Source organism: Staurois parvus, unplaced genomic scaffold (assembly GCF_062004578.1).
Source record: "Staurois parvus isolate SC_StPar_1 unplaced genomic scaffold, SC_StPar_1.0 ptg000061l, whole genome shotgun sequence".
NCBI classification, from domain to species: Eukaryota; Metazoa; Chordata; class Amphibia; order Anura; family Ranidae; genus Staurois; species Staurois parvus.
In genome coordinates this window covers 678,762-692,510 of record NW_028317857.1, presented here as the reverse complement: position 1 = coordinate 692,510, position 13,749 = coordinate 678,762, and the positions used below count along the sequence as shown (strand labels likewise).

The 13,749-nt window shown below is 42.8% G+C and overlaps 1 protein-coding gene across 1 annotated transcript in view; it reads left to right on the top strand.

Moving 5' to 3' along the window:
• The window catches only part of MAP3K8 (mitogen-activated protein kinase kinase kinase 8), a 56,907-nt gene that overhangs the window by 16,899 nt on the left and 26,259 nt on the right, over positions 1 to 13,749 (top strand). Inside the window, exon 3 of the mRNA XM_089668656.1 lies at positions 7,899 to 8,066. Within this exon, the coding sequence (XP_089524782.1) occupies positions 7,899 to 8,066 (168 nt within the window). The remainder of the gene's footprint in view (positions 1 to 7,898; positions 8,067 to 13,749) is intronic.

The window sequence follows — 13,749 nt, the reverse complement described above, 5'->3', positions numbered from 1 at the left end:
CAAACTCTAGGCAGGAGGTGCCGTGGCTGTGATTCGAACCAACGACCCTAGTACTGCCAGGTGGAAGTGCTAACCATTTAGCCACTGTGCTGCCTCTACTTAATGTGGAACTTTAGGCTATACAATGAAAAGGGGCGGACAGGCAGGACAAAGCATGTCTCGTCTGCATTAAAAGCTACCTAACTGGCTGTCTGCCCCTGTACAGTAAGCCTTCGCAAGTGCAGCTCACTGCACAAATTCGGCAGTGCTGAAGCTGGCGGAACTCCTGCGCATGCAAGGGGGTGATGTCATCTCGGCCCAGCCAATGATATCAGCCGGCGACCAAGACCCAGAAGCTGGATGCCCGAAGAGGTCATCGGCCGGCGGGGAGTTGCATGGACAGCACATCTCTGGATTCAAGGTGAGTATATTTCCACTTCAAAATATTAAAGGTTGTTAAAAAAAAATAAAAAATAAATTTATAATTACTTGCCCCTTACCTCCTGTTAGGCAGTCCTCACCTCTCTGGGTGCTAGGGAGACACCTGTGTGCACTTGCTTCTAAGCCAGGCTGCATATGTCCATAGACACACACACTGCTGGTAAGCTACATGCTGGGGGAGTGGCAATAAGGGCCAGTCAGGTGTCCTTTACTCACATATGCTGATGAGGAACATGAAGAAGGCAAAAAGGAGAGGAGGAGCAGTCTGCTGCTTCTCCATCACTGTGCAGTCAGGCTGGGAGCCTCTTTCAGTTTCAATCAATTAAACACCTTACAAATGCATCAAATCAAAAGCTGTGTACGCATTGCGCCTGCCCACTGGTGTGAGCTTTGAGCATGCGTGGCGATCCATTGTTACAATACTATTTGCAATTACTGTTTACAATTACTATTTAACTAAATGTGCAGTTGTCCATTGAGATGTATTGTAGTGTTTCAGAATGTGCTGTGCTGCACAACAATGCCTTGTCCTACATAGCGCATTTGTTTGAGTTGCAGCAACAACACACATGGCAGAGTGCCTTGTCCTATCTTGTGCGTTGAGACTGCCAAATAGTGCTCCTGTGAACGAACCCTTACACCCCGGTCACACTGATCCGACTTTGAAATTGTGCGACTTCCAGTGAAGTTGTACAATTTTAAAGTTGGAAGGTATTCCGACTTGAGGTGCGACTTGAAAGACATCTGTTTCTTAAAAGATGGATGCCTATGTAAGTCGCACCTGAAGTAGTGTATGCACTATTTTAGAAATTGGTGCAACTCCGACCAAATCAGAATCGCACCGATATGACCGCTTTAATTGTGAATAATAGGGTGCAACTTGCCGTGCGATTTACAACTCGTATGGCATGGCAAATTGCACCCGGTGTGACCGGGGTGCAACAGTTAATTTTTCTTAAGAAAGCAGCCACAGTCCATGTAAAAAAGCCTGGCCCCTGCTACCATGCTGCAGAGAAGGATTTTGCACTTGGGGAAGCAGAGGTCTCTCTACAGAGGTTTGACACTCCCCCTACTGGGTCAGAGCTAGAGCTGTCCAATCAGCAGAATGTATGAGGGTTTCCGAGTTGTAGAACTATAGGTCTGACTCAGCACGGGTTGTGACTAACCTTCCCAGACAGACCAATGCTTCGTTTGCAGTGCTGCTCATATCTTAGGTTTCCATGTTGAAGTGGAGATGAGCTACAGGAGTCCGCACACAGGAGATCAGTTTATTATAAAAGAGGAGGAGGTTTGGAGCGGTGCCATGGACTTGGGTATGTTCTTACATCACGTAGGGGTAGGTTAAGGTAGAAAAGCACTAAAAGTCCATTTAACATGATTTCCTATGGGACATGTTCACGTCTATGCTTTTTTCAACTGCTGTGTTTTTGGAAAGAATCAGGGAATTTTTTAAACTCAAAATGGTGCGTTTTTGTGGTTCAATAGATTTCAATGGAGACACTTCAGAAAGGCCTGTAGTGCATTTTCGATGCTTTTTTTTTTTTTAATCTGCCCAACAAAAATTGGCCAAAAAAGCATAAGGCTTGGTTTACAGCTATGGGTGCTGCAATCTGTTGTGGTTAAAAAAAAAAAAAAAAAAAAAGGTTCCTGACCCTTACCAAAAATGCAGCTGCTGAAAACGCATAGATGCGAACATGTCCCATAGGAAACCATGTTAAGTGGACTACAGTGCTTTTCTGCAAAATGCATAAAGCACAAAACAATGCTATGGTGTGATCCAGGCCTAAAAAACACGTAAAGTGTCAAAAACCTGTGTGCAAAAATTCACTGCAGAAATGGATCAAAAGCAAACTGCATAGGTGTGTACCAAGCCTAACTGGACCACTCAGAATCTGGTGCAGCTGTGCATGGTAGCCAATCAGATTCTAACTTTAGATGTTTAATTAACCACTTGCCCTCCAGAGGATTTACCCCCCTTCCTGACCAGGCCATTTTTTGTTTTACGGTGCTGTGTTACTTCAACACAGGTTGCGGTCATGCAACTCTGCACCCAAGTGAAATTTACGTCCTTTTTTTTTATCCCCACGAATTGAGCTTTCTTTCGGTGGTATTTAATCACCTGTGTTTTTTTTTTTTTTTTATATAGCACAAAAAAATAAAACAAACAATATTTTTGAATTTTTGCTATTAAAGCGGAGTTCCAGATGAAAAAAACAAAACGTCAGCAGCTACAAAAACTGTAGCTGCTGACTTTTAAAATACAGCCACTTACCTCTCCCTCGGTCCAGCAGTGTCCTCACCACCACTTGTTTCACCGGCCGTCTTCTCTCCCTTGCGCCGGCGTCTTTAGTGTGGGCACCTTGCTGTGACAGCTTGTGGCTTCACGGCTGGGTGCCCACTGCGCATGCGTGAGAAGCGCTGTGCGAATGGCCCTGTAGTCTTCTGGGATCTGTCATGTGTCCCAGAAGACTACGGGGAGCGGAGGACAACTTCCGCTTCCGATCACCTAGGCGATCGCAGCAGAAGTGGGAGCGGGTACCTGTCAAATTTGGGTACCCGCTCTCCGAAGGTGACAATCCTTAAAGGGGAGTGGGGGACAAAGCATTAAAGCGGAACTTCCCCTTTTGGGTGAAACTCCGCTTTAAGCATGTCCAGTAAAAAAAAAATGTAAAAAATCAAATTTCGTCATAAATTTGGGCCAAAATGTATTCTGCTACATGTCTTTGCTAAAAAGAAAAAAACCCAATACCTGTAAATTAATTGATTTATGTGAAAGTTATAGCATTTACAAATGGCTATATATATATATATATATATATATATATATATATATATATATATACATACATACACTCACACTGGAATTTTTTTTTTTTTTTTTTAATTTTTACTAGTAATGGTGGCAATCAGTGACTTATAGCAGTACTGCGGCGGGCATTCTGACACTGGGGGGAACTGACTGACTAATAAAAAGCACTGACACTGTACTAATGGCACTGGGCAAGAAGGGGTTACCATGTGGGGCAATCAAAGGATTAACTGTGTGCTGTTTTAATGTAAGCTGTGTGTGTGTGCTTCACTGTAAGCACACTGCTTTGCATGGCTCTGCTATGCAAAGCCATGCATAGCAGTGTGCAGGAACTGACAAGAGAGAGAGCACTGTATTGCTTACTTACAGTTCTCTCCCTCCGTTGGTAATATTCCTTGATCACTGGGTGCCGGCGAGTAATCACCAGCCGTGATTGACAGCCGAGGCCACGAACAGCGGTGTGGGTAGGACATGCGCGCCCTCTACCTGGAAATGCAAAATCACGTATATATACCCGTGCTGCCCTGTAGCAGTATTACTGCTATAGGGTGGACGGAAAGTGGTTAAACTATGACAATAAAACCTGGAAGCTGATTGGTTTCTATGCAGAGCTGCTCTAGATTTTGCTCTCTTCAGTTTTAGCAAATCTCCCCCTTAGTGTCAATTTAGGGGACAGATTTTGGACAAGAAGTGGTCAAGCCACTTAAATAGATTGCACGGATAAATTCTTGAATTCAGTTATATCCTCGTGAATCTGTGCTCTTGTCCCACTGTTAATTTTGCAGTCACAGGGGCTCTTGGAAATTACACATTAGAAGCTCATGTTTGCCCCAATTAGTAGAAAAACATGTCACACTTCAGTAGCTCAAATTCTTAGAAATGTAGTAGTGCAAACATTCGTCCCCTGAAGCCCCTACTGATGTAATCTCCATTTTAACCTAGCTGTCCTACTTTTAGAACCAATAGTTGCACTGATAAATAACACCTACTGTAGTGAAGTTGCACTGAGCTTTCTGTTGAAAGAGTGACAACCCGCAGAACGGTGTTTACAATCGGAAATCGCTGTCTTGCCGTGGGCTAAATAGAAGATAACCACACCTAGTACTAGGATTCTTGTTTGTTGCTTCATATGGCACATCTCACCTCATCTGCTGGCGGTTTGATGCGTCAATGCTAATGATCCTCACACGATGATTAGACTAAGCGTGTTTATTCTCGCGTTACATCATAATTAGCCAGTTAGCTTCCCTATGACTTAACCTCTCAGTCTCTTGACATAAACCATATTGAACCCTACGTATAGGAAGTTTAAGGTGAAGTTACTTTGAGGCCACCAGGCAATTAACATTCTCAGAAGGCCTGCAATGGAAAACTCTGCCCCACAATATACCTGAAGGGACTATGTACTCAATGCCAGCTTTAGTTGCCAAAATTCTATCTTTAAAGTGGTCGTAAACCCTTACATATACCCAATGAAGTGACTGGCCTCAGGTGATACACAGAGATAAAACAATCCTCCTACATAAGTTGTACCTGTTTGTCTGTAGTCTTCTCTTTTCTACATCCGTTCAAAGTCCTAAACTTATAAAGTTTGTCAGAGTTCAGAAAACAGGGGGCGGAGAGCTGAAATGAAACACTCCAGAGCTTAGTGAGAGCTGATTGGAGGGGAGAGATACACCCGCCCCCCTCCATACAGCTCAAAGGAACAGAGGCTGAGGCTGTCAATCTGCTTGAGATCCCTCCCCTGTCACCATTTTTCTCATGGTGTCAGGAAAACTTGTCAGAAGTGATTCATGCAGATAGCAGATGAATGAATCAACAGACAAAAATGACACTTAGTGCTCCTAATTGAGACAAGTCCACACACTATAGAGGGATATGTTTTGTTCATATTTCATGTCTGAAGTTTAAAATCACTTTAACTCCTTACCACTGGCCGCACACATATATATGGCCTCTTGGTGCTTTCTGATCATGTGACCACTGTGACAGCCAATTGTGGTAGTCACATGATCACAAACCGCACCCTGCATCTAAAACCCCTTTAAAGGGCTGGGAGGAGCCAGTACAAAGAGGTTAAAGGAGGGGTTGATCCTTGGGTACAGGCTTGTAACCAAGATCCAATAATTGTCACATTCTGAAAATTCAGGTGGAAGTGATGAAGAAAATGGCTGATAAACATCCATTCTGGCGATTTTCCCTCAAGATTTCAAGTGTCTGTTGGGATTTAAAGAGAGCCATAGACACTATTCTATTGGTTGAAGTGTCTTTTTCAACCTGACTTTTCAACTATAAAACGGTCTAGCCAGAAATGGCTCGATCATGTGCAATGCACCTGTTGAATATTAGTACATTGCTTATAATCACATGACTGATACTTGACTTAGGTTTTAGAAATGATTGGCTTTAAAGTGCACCTGTACCCAGATTATATGCGATAATGTATTTACATTTTCTGAAAGTGATATTAAAGGTACATTTAAAAAAAAATAACAAATATCATACTTATCTGCTCTGTACAGTGGTTGCCATGATCCCCCTCATGTCCCTTGCTGGTGCTTTTGTTCCCCCCCTCCCCAGCTGAGTGCCCCCATAGCAAACCTCTTGCTATGGGGGCACACATGTTTGATTGCTCCTGAGCCCTACTTCCTCCTCAGTGGCTGTGATTGACAGCAGTGGTAGCTCCTACTGCTGTCTCTGAGCCAATGAGGAGGGAGAGAGCCAGGTGAGATGCTGCTCTTGTGCACACCACTGGATCGAGGAAAAAAAAAGTATTGGGGGACTTCGGGACTGAGTACCAAAGGTTTTTTTACCTTCGTGTATAGCATGCAAGGTAAAACCTGCAGCTTTTACAATCACTTTAAAGCTCAGTCACACCTTCAGTTTTTAAATCTGCTGAATCAAAATAAAAAGTCCTACAGTTCTTTTTTACAAAGCTGATACGATTTGAGTAAAAAAAACTGTCCTCTGGCAGCAGATCCAGAGTGAGATCATTGCTCTTTGCAGAGAAGCAGTGGTCTTACTGCAGAAGTCCAACATACCCCTGTTGAGGGTAAGGGTTCCACACTACAGCTGCTGGCAAAATCTTTCTACTAAGGCTGTTGCTGCTTTAGAAAGAAACTGAACTGCAAGACATTGAACACTTTTTTTTTTTTTTTTTGATGCTCCTAGAATGTATTTTACTGATTGAGCTCCTGTCGGATGGATCATGTGATCACTGTGATAGGCTGTCACAGTGATCATGTCATCAAGAGTCTGTCCTACCAGCTCCTGATTTGTAAACAGAGACAATGAGCTGTTGGTGGCAACACATCCTTAGCACAAAACAGTGGTGCTGGCTGTATGAATATTTAAAGCCCACCACCATGCTGCCACATATATGCGAACTGCAACTGGTTAAACTGAAGCTTTAAGAAGCAGTAAAAGCGCTTGATATGAAGACCTTCCTGACTTCTCTAGCTGCTTGTACTGTGAAGTAATTCATTGTCAAAGATGCTCAAGGATCTCCGCAAAGAATATAACAGTAGTTTCAGTTGGTTTATAACCAAAAAACCTGTGATTTTATTGCCTATGTAGTGACGTTTGCAGATGAATTACTGTAAAATGTCTACAGCTACAGAGGTGAATGAGAGCATGTTTTAAAGCTGAATTTCAGATATGGATATGCATTGGTCTGGCTTCATTTTCCATACCTTTGGGATCCTTGTGGTAGCTGGAATTCACTGTAGTAGTCTCTCCTATAACCCGTGTCTCATGCTGAGTGGCTGTAAAGCTGCAAAGTAACCAAAGGAGGTTGCTTGCTCAGCATAGGCGCCATTCAAAGAATGCTTAGGATCTATCTCAAGAGTGCAAGGCATTCCATGACTGAACAAGGTGTAGGGGTGGGGCGGTGATGTAATGAGCTTCATCTAGTCCCATCTGAGAGCGCCTTGAATTCACTAAAAAAAATGCAAAGTGGTCAGTGAATGGCGCTTGTGCCAAGCAAGCAGCCCCCTGGGTTCATGATGGAGCCGGGCAGCCACTTGGCATGGGACCTAGAAGAGAGTTTTTACTGTAGTAACAGAGACTCCACAGGGATCAGCTGGGTACAGCGTATGCATACTTACAATGGTCCAACCTGGGCCAATATAACTATGCTATAAAATCCATGCCTGGAATTCAGCTTTAAATTATTTTTACTGATTGTTCAGATGAGGTCAATACTTTAGTATGCGTGATCTGGCCACAGCTGCACTTGAAGATGACTCGGTCATTGAATTGGCTCTTTCTAAATTTGGCCTTTGTTCTGATTGACAGTCTGTTAGGCAAGTTCCGATTGGAATGTTTTATCAAATAACAAATTTATTTAAAGAACCCCCTTGTGGGACTTGTATACCTCTATACATATTACTCGTGTACCAATATGTATGCGGTATTGGTAATTTCTTTTATCTTGACAAATTACAAAAAAATTACAAATTGAAAAAAAAAAATCACTCCAGTGGTTGTCCTTTTTTAGTTGTGCATTTTTAATTGTAATTGTTACTATGATAGTATTTTTATACTTTTATGTATCAAGTGTCTTCCTCAGTTCTAATAGAGTAGTATGCACGGTAGGTGTTACATACAGTATATTACCAAAGATGAATAGGTAAGAGGCTGGAATGAGTATTTCATATTTCTCTCTTAGATGCTCACCATCAAGGACGGGCGATACCAGACAGACACTGATGTGCTGCTGTTTCCATGGAAAATGACATACCGGAGTCATGGCTCAGAGTTTATCCCCAGGGGTGCTTTTGGGAAAGTCCACTTGGCACAAGATACAGCAACCAGAAAGCGGATGGCGTGCAAACTGGTAGGTTGCTGCAATTATGTTTTCATCAAACCCAATGTCTTTTTTCTTTTTTTTTTTCTTTAAAAAAAAAAAAAAAAAGATTTAACTTAAAGCTCAAGTGGCAAAACACTAACTAAAACTGTACTTAGAGCTGGATAGATCTAGCTGCCTTAGCATATATTAAGTTAAAATGAAGTTTCATACAGTAACTGATACCACCAGAGAAAAAAATTTAGGTGTTTTTAATGCTAGAGGCAAACATTTCATAGCACGTTTTGTACAACAACAAATGTTTCTCCATAAATAGTTCCTTTTTTGAAGCATTTGAATGCAGTAGTGAATGCCTTTTTGCAGCTATAGTAATTACCTGGTGATCCTGCCAGTTTTTGTGGTCCCTATGAGGACACTAATCACAGGCGTCTGTTACTGTGATAGTGTTGTCACCCTCTCCTGTGTGCTTTTGGTGTAGAACATCATCACACCAAGCCCACACACAGTGTGCTTGCTGGGGGCCCATTTTCACACCTGCTGGCAGAAACTAGCCATAAAACCTGTAGAATTTTGTTAGAAAGAAATAGTTTTTGGAATCATTAATTGGGGTCACATTGGTGATTGTTTTTGACTGCAACGATGAGGAAAATTGAAGAGGGATGGAAAGTTTTTTTCAAAAGAATGGAATTCTACTTGTGATTGTGGTTCAGCCATACCTATTGTTATGCATAGCAAAAAAAATCAAATGTAGGATTCAAAACACTAGTATGGCGATCAAGTTGGGTTTTTTTAATAAAATTTGTCTGTATTATGATTATTATTATTATTATTTGTGCAGGCTTTTAGAATATAAAGGCGGAGAGTACAATTACAACACAGTTCAATACAGAAGGAATAGAATGGTCCTGCTCATGAGGCTTACAGTCTAAAGCAGTGGTCTCCAAACTCCGCCCCTTACTAGCCTTTATCTGTCCCTTGAAGAACTATTTCTCCTACTGATATTTCTTTCACTGACACCAACACAGTGGGGCATAATTCCTGCCACTGACACTAATGATGGGGCACTATTGCTCCCACTAATATCAATGATGGGGCACTATTCCTCCCACTAATATCAATGATGGGGCACTATTGCTCCCACTAATATCAATGATGGGGCACTACTGCTCCCACTAATATCAATGATGGGGCACCACTGCTCCCACTAATATCAATGATGGGGCACTACTGCTCCCACTAATATCAATGATGGGGCACTACTCCTCCCACTAAAATCAATGATGGGGCACTACTCCTCCCACTAAAATCAATGATGGGGCACTACTCCTCCCACTAAAATCAATGATGGGGCACTACTCCTCCCACTAAAATCAATGATGGGGCACTACTCTCCCACTAAAATCAATGATGGGGCACTACTCCTCCCACTAATATCAATGATGGGGCACTACTCCTCCCACTACTATCAATGATGGGGCACTACTCCTCCCACTAATATCAATGATGGGGCACTACTCCTCCCACTAATATCAATGATGGGGCACTACTCCTCCCACTAATATCAATGATGGGGCACTACTCCTCCCACTAATATCAATGATGGGGCACTACTCCTCCCACTAATATCAGTGATGGGGCACTACTCCTCCCACTAATATCAATGATGGGGCACTACTCCTCCCACTAATATCAGTGATAGGGCACTACTCCTCCCACTAATGTCAATGATGGGACACTATTCCACCCACTAATGTCAATGATGGGACACTACTCCTCCCACTAATGTCAGTGATGGGGCCCTACTCCTCCCACTAATATCAATGATGGGACACTACTCCACCCACTAATGTCAATGATGGGACACTATTCCACCCACTAATGTCAATGATGGGACACTATTCCACCCACTAATGTCAATGATGGGGCACTACTCCACCCACTAATGTCAATGATGGGGCACTATTCCACCCACTAATGTCAATGATGGGACACTATTCCACCCACTAATGTCAATGATGGGACACTACTCCTCCCACTAATATCAGTGATGGGGCCCTACTCCTCCCACTAATATCAATGATGGGACACTACTCCACCCACTAATGTCAATGATGGGACACTACTCCACCCACTAATGTCAATGATGGGATACTATTCCACCCACTAATGTCAATGATGGGGCACTACTCCGCCCACTAATGTCAATGATGGGGCACTATTCCACCCACTAATGTCAATGATGGGGCACTATTCCACCCACTAATGTCAATGATGGGACACTATTCCGCCCACTAATGTCAATGATGGGGCACTATTCCGCCCACTAATGTCAATGATGGGGCACTACTCCTCACATTAATATCAATGATGGGGCACTACTCCTTTCACTAATGTCAATGATGGGGCACTATTCCGCCCACTAATGTCAATGATGGGGCACTATTTCTTCCATTGATACCAATGGCAGGATATTATTCCTCCCAGTAACACCAGTGATGGGGCACTATTTCTCCTACTGACCACAAGCACTGTGTAACTGACTACTATTCCTGAGGCAATCTTTATTCTCACTGATGCTGGGCCCAGGACATTCTCTACCCCCCATTGGCCACGACCTGCCCCCCTAAAGTCTTAAAGACCATAATCTGGCCCTTTGTTTGAAAACTTTGGAGTCCCCTGATCTAAAGGAAAGGGGAGGTGGTACAAAAGGTAGAAGCTGCAGGGGATGATCTGGTAGAGGTGACTAAAGTACAGTTTTTAGGTGGACGTAAAGTAGGCTTCCCTGAATAAATTAGTTTTTAAGGATCACCTAAAGGCGGACAGGGCAGGACCTGACCGGACATACTGTGGTGGGGAGTTCCATTGGATGGGACAGGCTCTGGAGAAGTCCTGCAGGCGAGTGAGTGAGGGAGGAGGTAACAAGTGAGCTATAGAGAGCAAGATGTCTTGGGAGGCGCAGAGAGGATAATTTTGGCAATATCTGCAGATGAGGTTGGTGAATTTAGGCTACTGGAAGCCAGTGAAGAGATTGGCAGAGAAGGACAGCAGCCATGTATCAGTTAGTAAGAAGTAAAAGTGCCAGAGCATTAAATAATACTGCTGTAAAAAACTATTTTTCTGATTTTCTCTATGAATATGCGAACGTAAGTCTACTGGTATATGGCCAGCTTTACCCCAAGCGCTTTATGGCTATACAGGATCCCCTTCCCTAAGCCCCCATTCACAACTGAACTTTTTTCTTCTTGTTTCTCTATGCCTGACTGCACTCAACATGCAGAATCCCATTCTCTCTAATTGTCCCTGCTCACATGTGCGTTCAAAAAAACGACTGTAAATTCAACTGCCTGTAAATGACGATGTGTACATGGACACATAGGAAAACATTAGGGAGAGTTCAGGGGCTGCTGAAAAAAAACGCTGAACAGCTCCTAAACATGAATTTATCAGCTGCAGTGTACATGGAGCCTAACAATGAAAGGCACTTCAAGCACAGCTTGCGTTTTTTGTGTGCTAAATCACGTGATTGTTATAGTAAGAATGCAGATGGAATAAGGGCTCATTCACACTTGACTGTTTTTCTAACTCTTGCCAAATACCCCTATAGCATTTGACAAGCGTTAGTCTGGCATTTGCGGAGCGGTTTTAACGCTCCGCAAACGCCGCATGCGTGGTTTAGCGGCGGTTGCTAGGCGTTTGCCAAGCATTAAAAACGCCCCACAAACGCCTACAATGAAGTTTGAATGGTGTTAACGCTCTGCAAAGGCCCCGCAACCGCGTTGCAACCGCACCGCAAACGACGGCCGGGCGTTTGCGGAGCGGCACCATAGACTTGAATAGGAGGCTTCAACTCCTCCTGACTCGAACAGAGGCGTCCGTTTTGACGTGACGCAACGAAACGCTAACACTCCCATTAGCACCATGTGCTGCAATGTGCAGAATTTTCCCAGGCGTTTGGGAAACGGTAAAAACGCTTCCCAAACGCCTGTCTGCCGCTTGCTAACAAGGCTAGTGTGAACGTATCCTTACTCTTCTATAGAGCTGCTCCCCTTCCCTTGCACAGTGAAGCAAATAAATGACTGAAGCTTGATACACATGTAAAATTGCCTGTAATACGCCTGAAAATAGCATTTCAAAATCATGGGGATAGGCTCTGCTCAGGTGAGAATGCAGGCTTCTTAGATGTGGTTTTCTAATGTCCTATAGTTACCTTGCAGATAGCAGTGAATTTAGAAGGTTAAGTCTGTTTAGTAATAAACAGTTAATTGTTACAGAGATACCTGACTTATTTTCTAAAATCCTGAGTCAGATGTTATGTCCACATTGTTAAAATGCCTTGAAGGAAGCTTATGGAAAGTCTATATTTCTAGAAGCACAAGCTACTAATATAACTAAATATATATATATATAATATGCTGTAGCCCAAAATACCACAACTTTCCTGAGAGCATATCAATGTTTTTCATATTCAGTTTTTTTATTTCCTTGTCTTCTTTCCCTTCATGCGACTTAAAAAAAATAATACTGTATTTTATTGTTGACCTTTTGAGTACAAGGAAGTTTGTCTGCTACAAACTTCCTCATCCTATGATTGCTTTTATACAAAGTTCTTTCCATTGTGGCAACACAACATATAAATCAATTGCCAGCTGTCTGTAATAGCTGTGATTGGTTTAAAGCTGAACAAAGATTGCATCTTCTTACTTGAATCTTTTTATGCTTTGTATGTTTCTTCCAGATCTGTGCAGTAATCCAGTGTGAAACTTTACCTCTGTGCAGGAGCTTCCTGTAATAAAGACCAGTCACTGTTGCTCTCTCTCCTTGTGCAGGGTGACTGGTCTTGTCTCTGCCCACTCCTGTAGTTTTCTGCAGGCAGCCTGTAGTGGGTGGAGCCTGCTTGATTCCACCCACAGCTTCTCTCTCTGTACAGGCTATGTATTGCATAGTGATGGTATCATCACTGTTTTTACAAGGTAATAACATTTGGTGCACACAAAGTAAATTTATATCATTTGTGGCTATTGAGGAATATATTTAATTGAGAGTTGTTTTGTCTGGAGTTCAGTTTTATATTAAAAGGGTGAAATTTCATAGGTTATTATTATATTTATTACTTCCGACCACTATTAGGCCCCTTTCACATGAGAGTTCCGATCGGGACTGCCTAGCCATTTTTCAGGCAGACCCAATCAGAGCCTTCATTCTGCTCTATGGAGCAGTGACCTACACCTGCTTACCTCTAATCTGATATGTCAAAAACAAATGGAAGGGGATCTTCTTTGTCTGTGTGGATCAGAGGGCAGTTGAGTGTAAACACACAGCCGGTCTGTTTACATCCACCTGCCCATAGAGCAGAGCGGGTTGTGTCCGTGCTGCATAAGCCGAACAGACACAGACCTGTCATCCGCCTGCTTAGTGGGGGATCCACCGCTGAGCAAGAGGATCTCAAGCAAGAGGATCTCAAGTCCGACTCGTGTGAAAGGGGCCTAACTCTCTACCTCTACTTGCATGGCCATATATGTTCCTGAAGATGAGTGTTCAGAAAATAGGTGACAAATTAGTAATATGTAAATGCACATGAAATACAAAAAACATTGATGCAGCACATTCATTTAATATCCCAACTTTAGAAGCTCAGGGATATGAGATGATTGATGCCTAATCCTGCCAATAATTATTGTCAAGTGACTGTATACACTGCGTATAAAACCTCCTA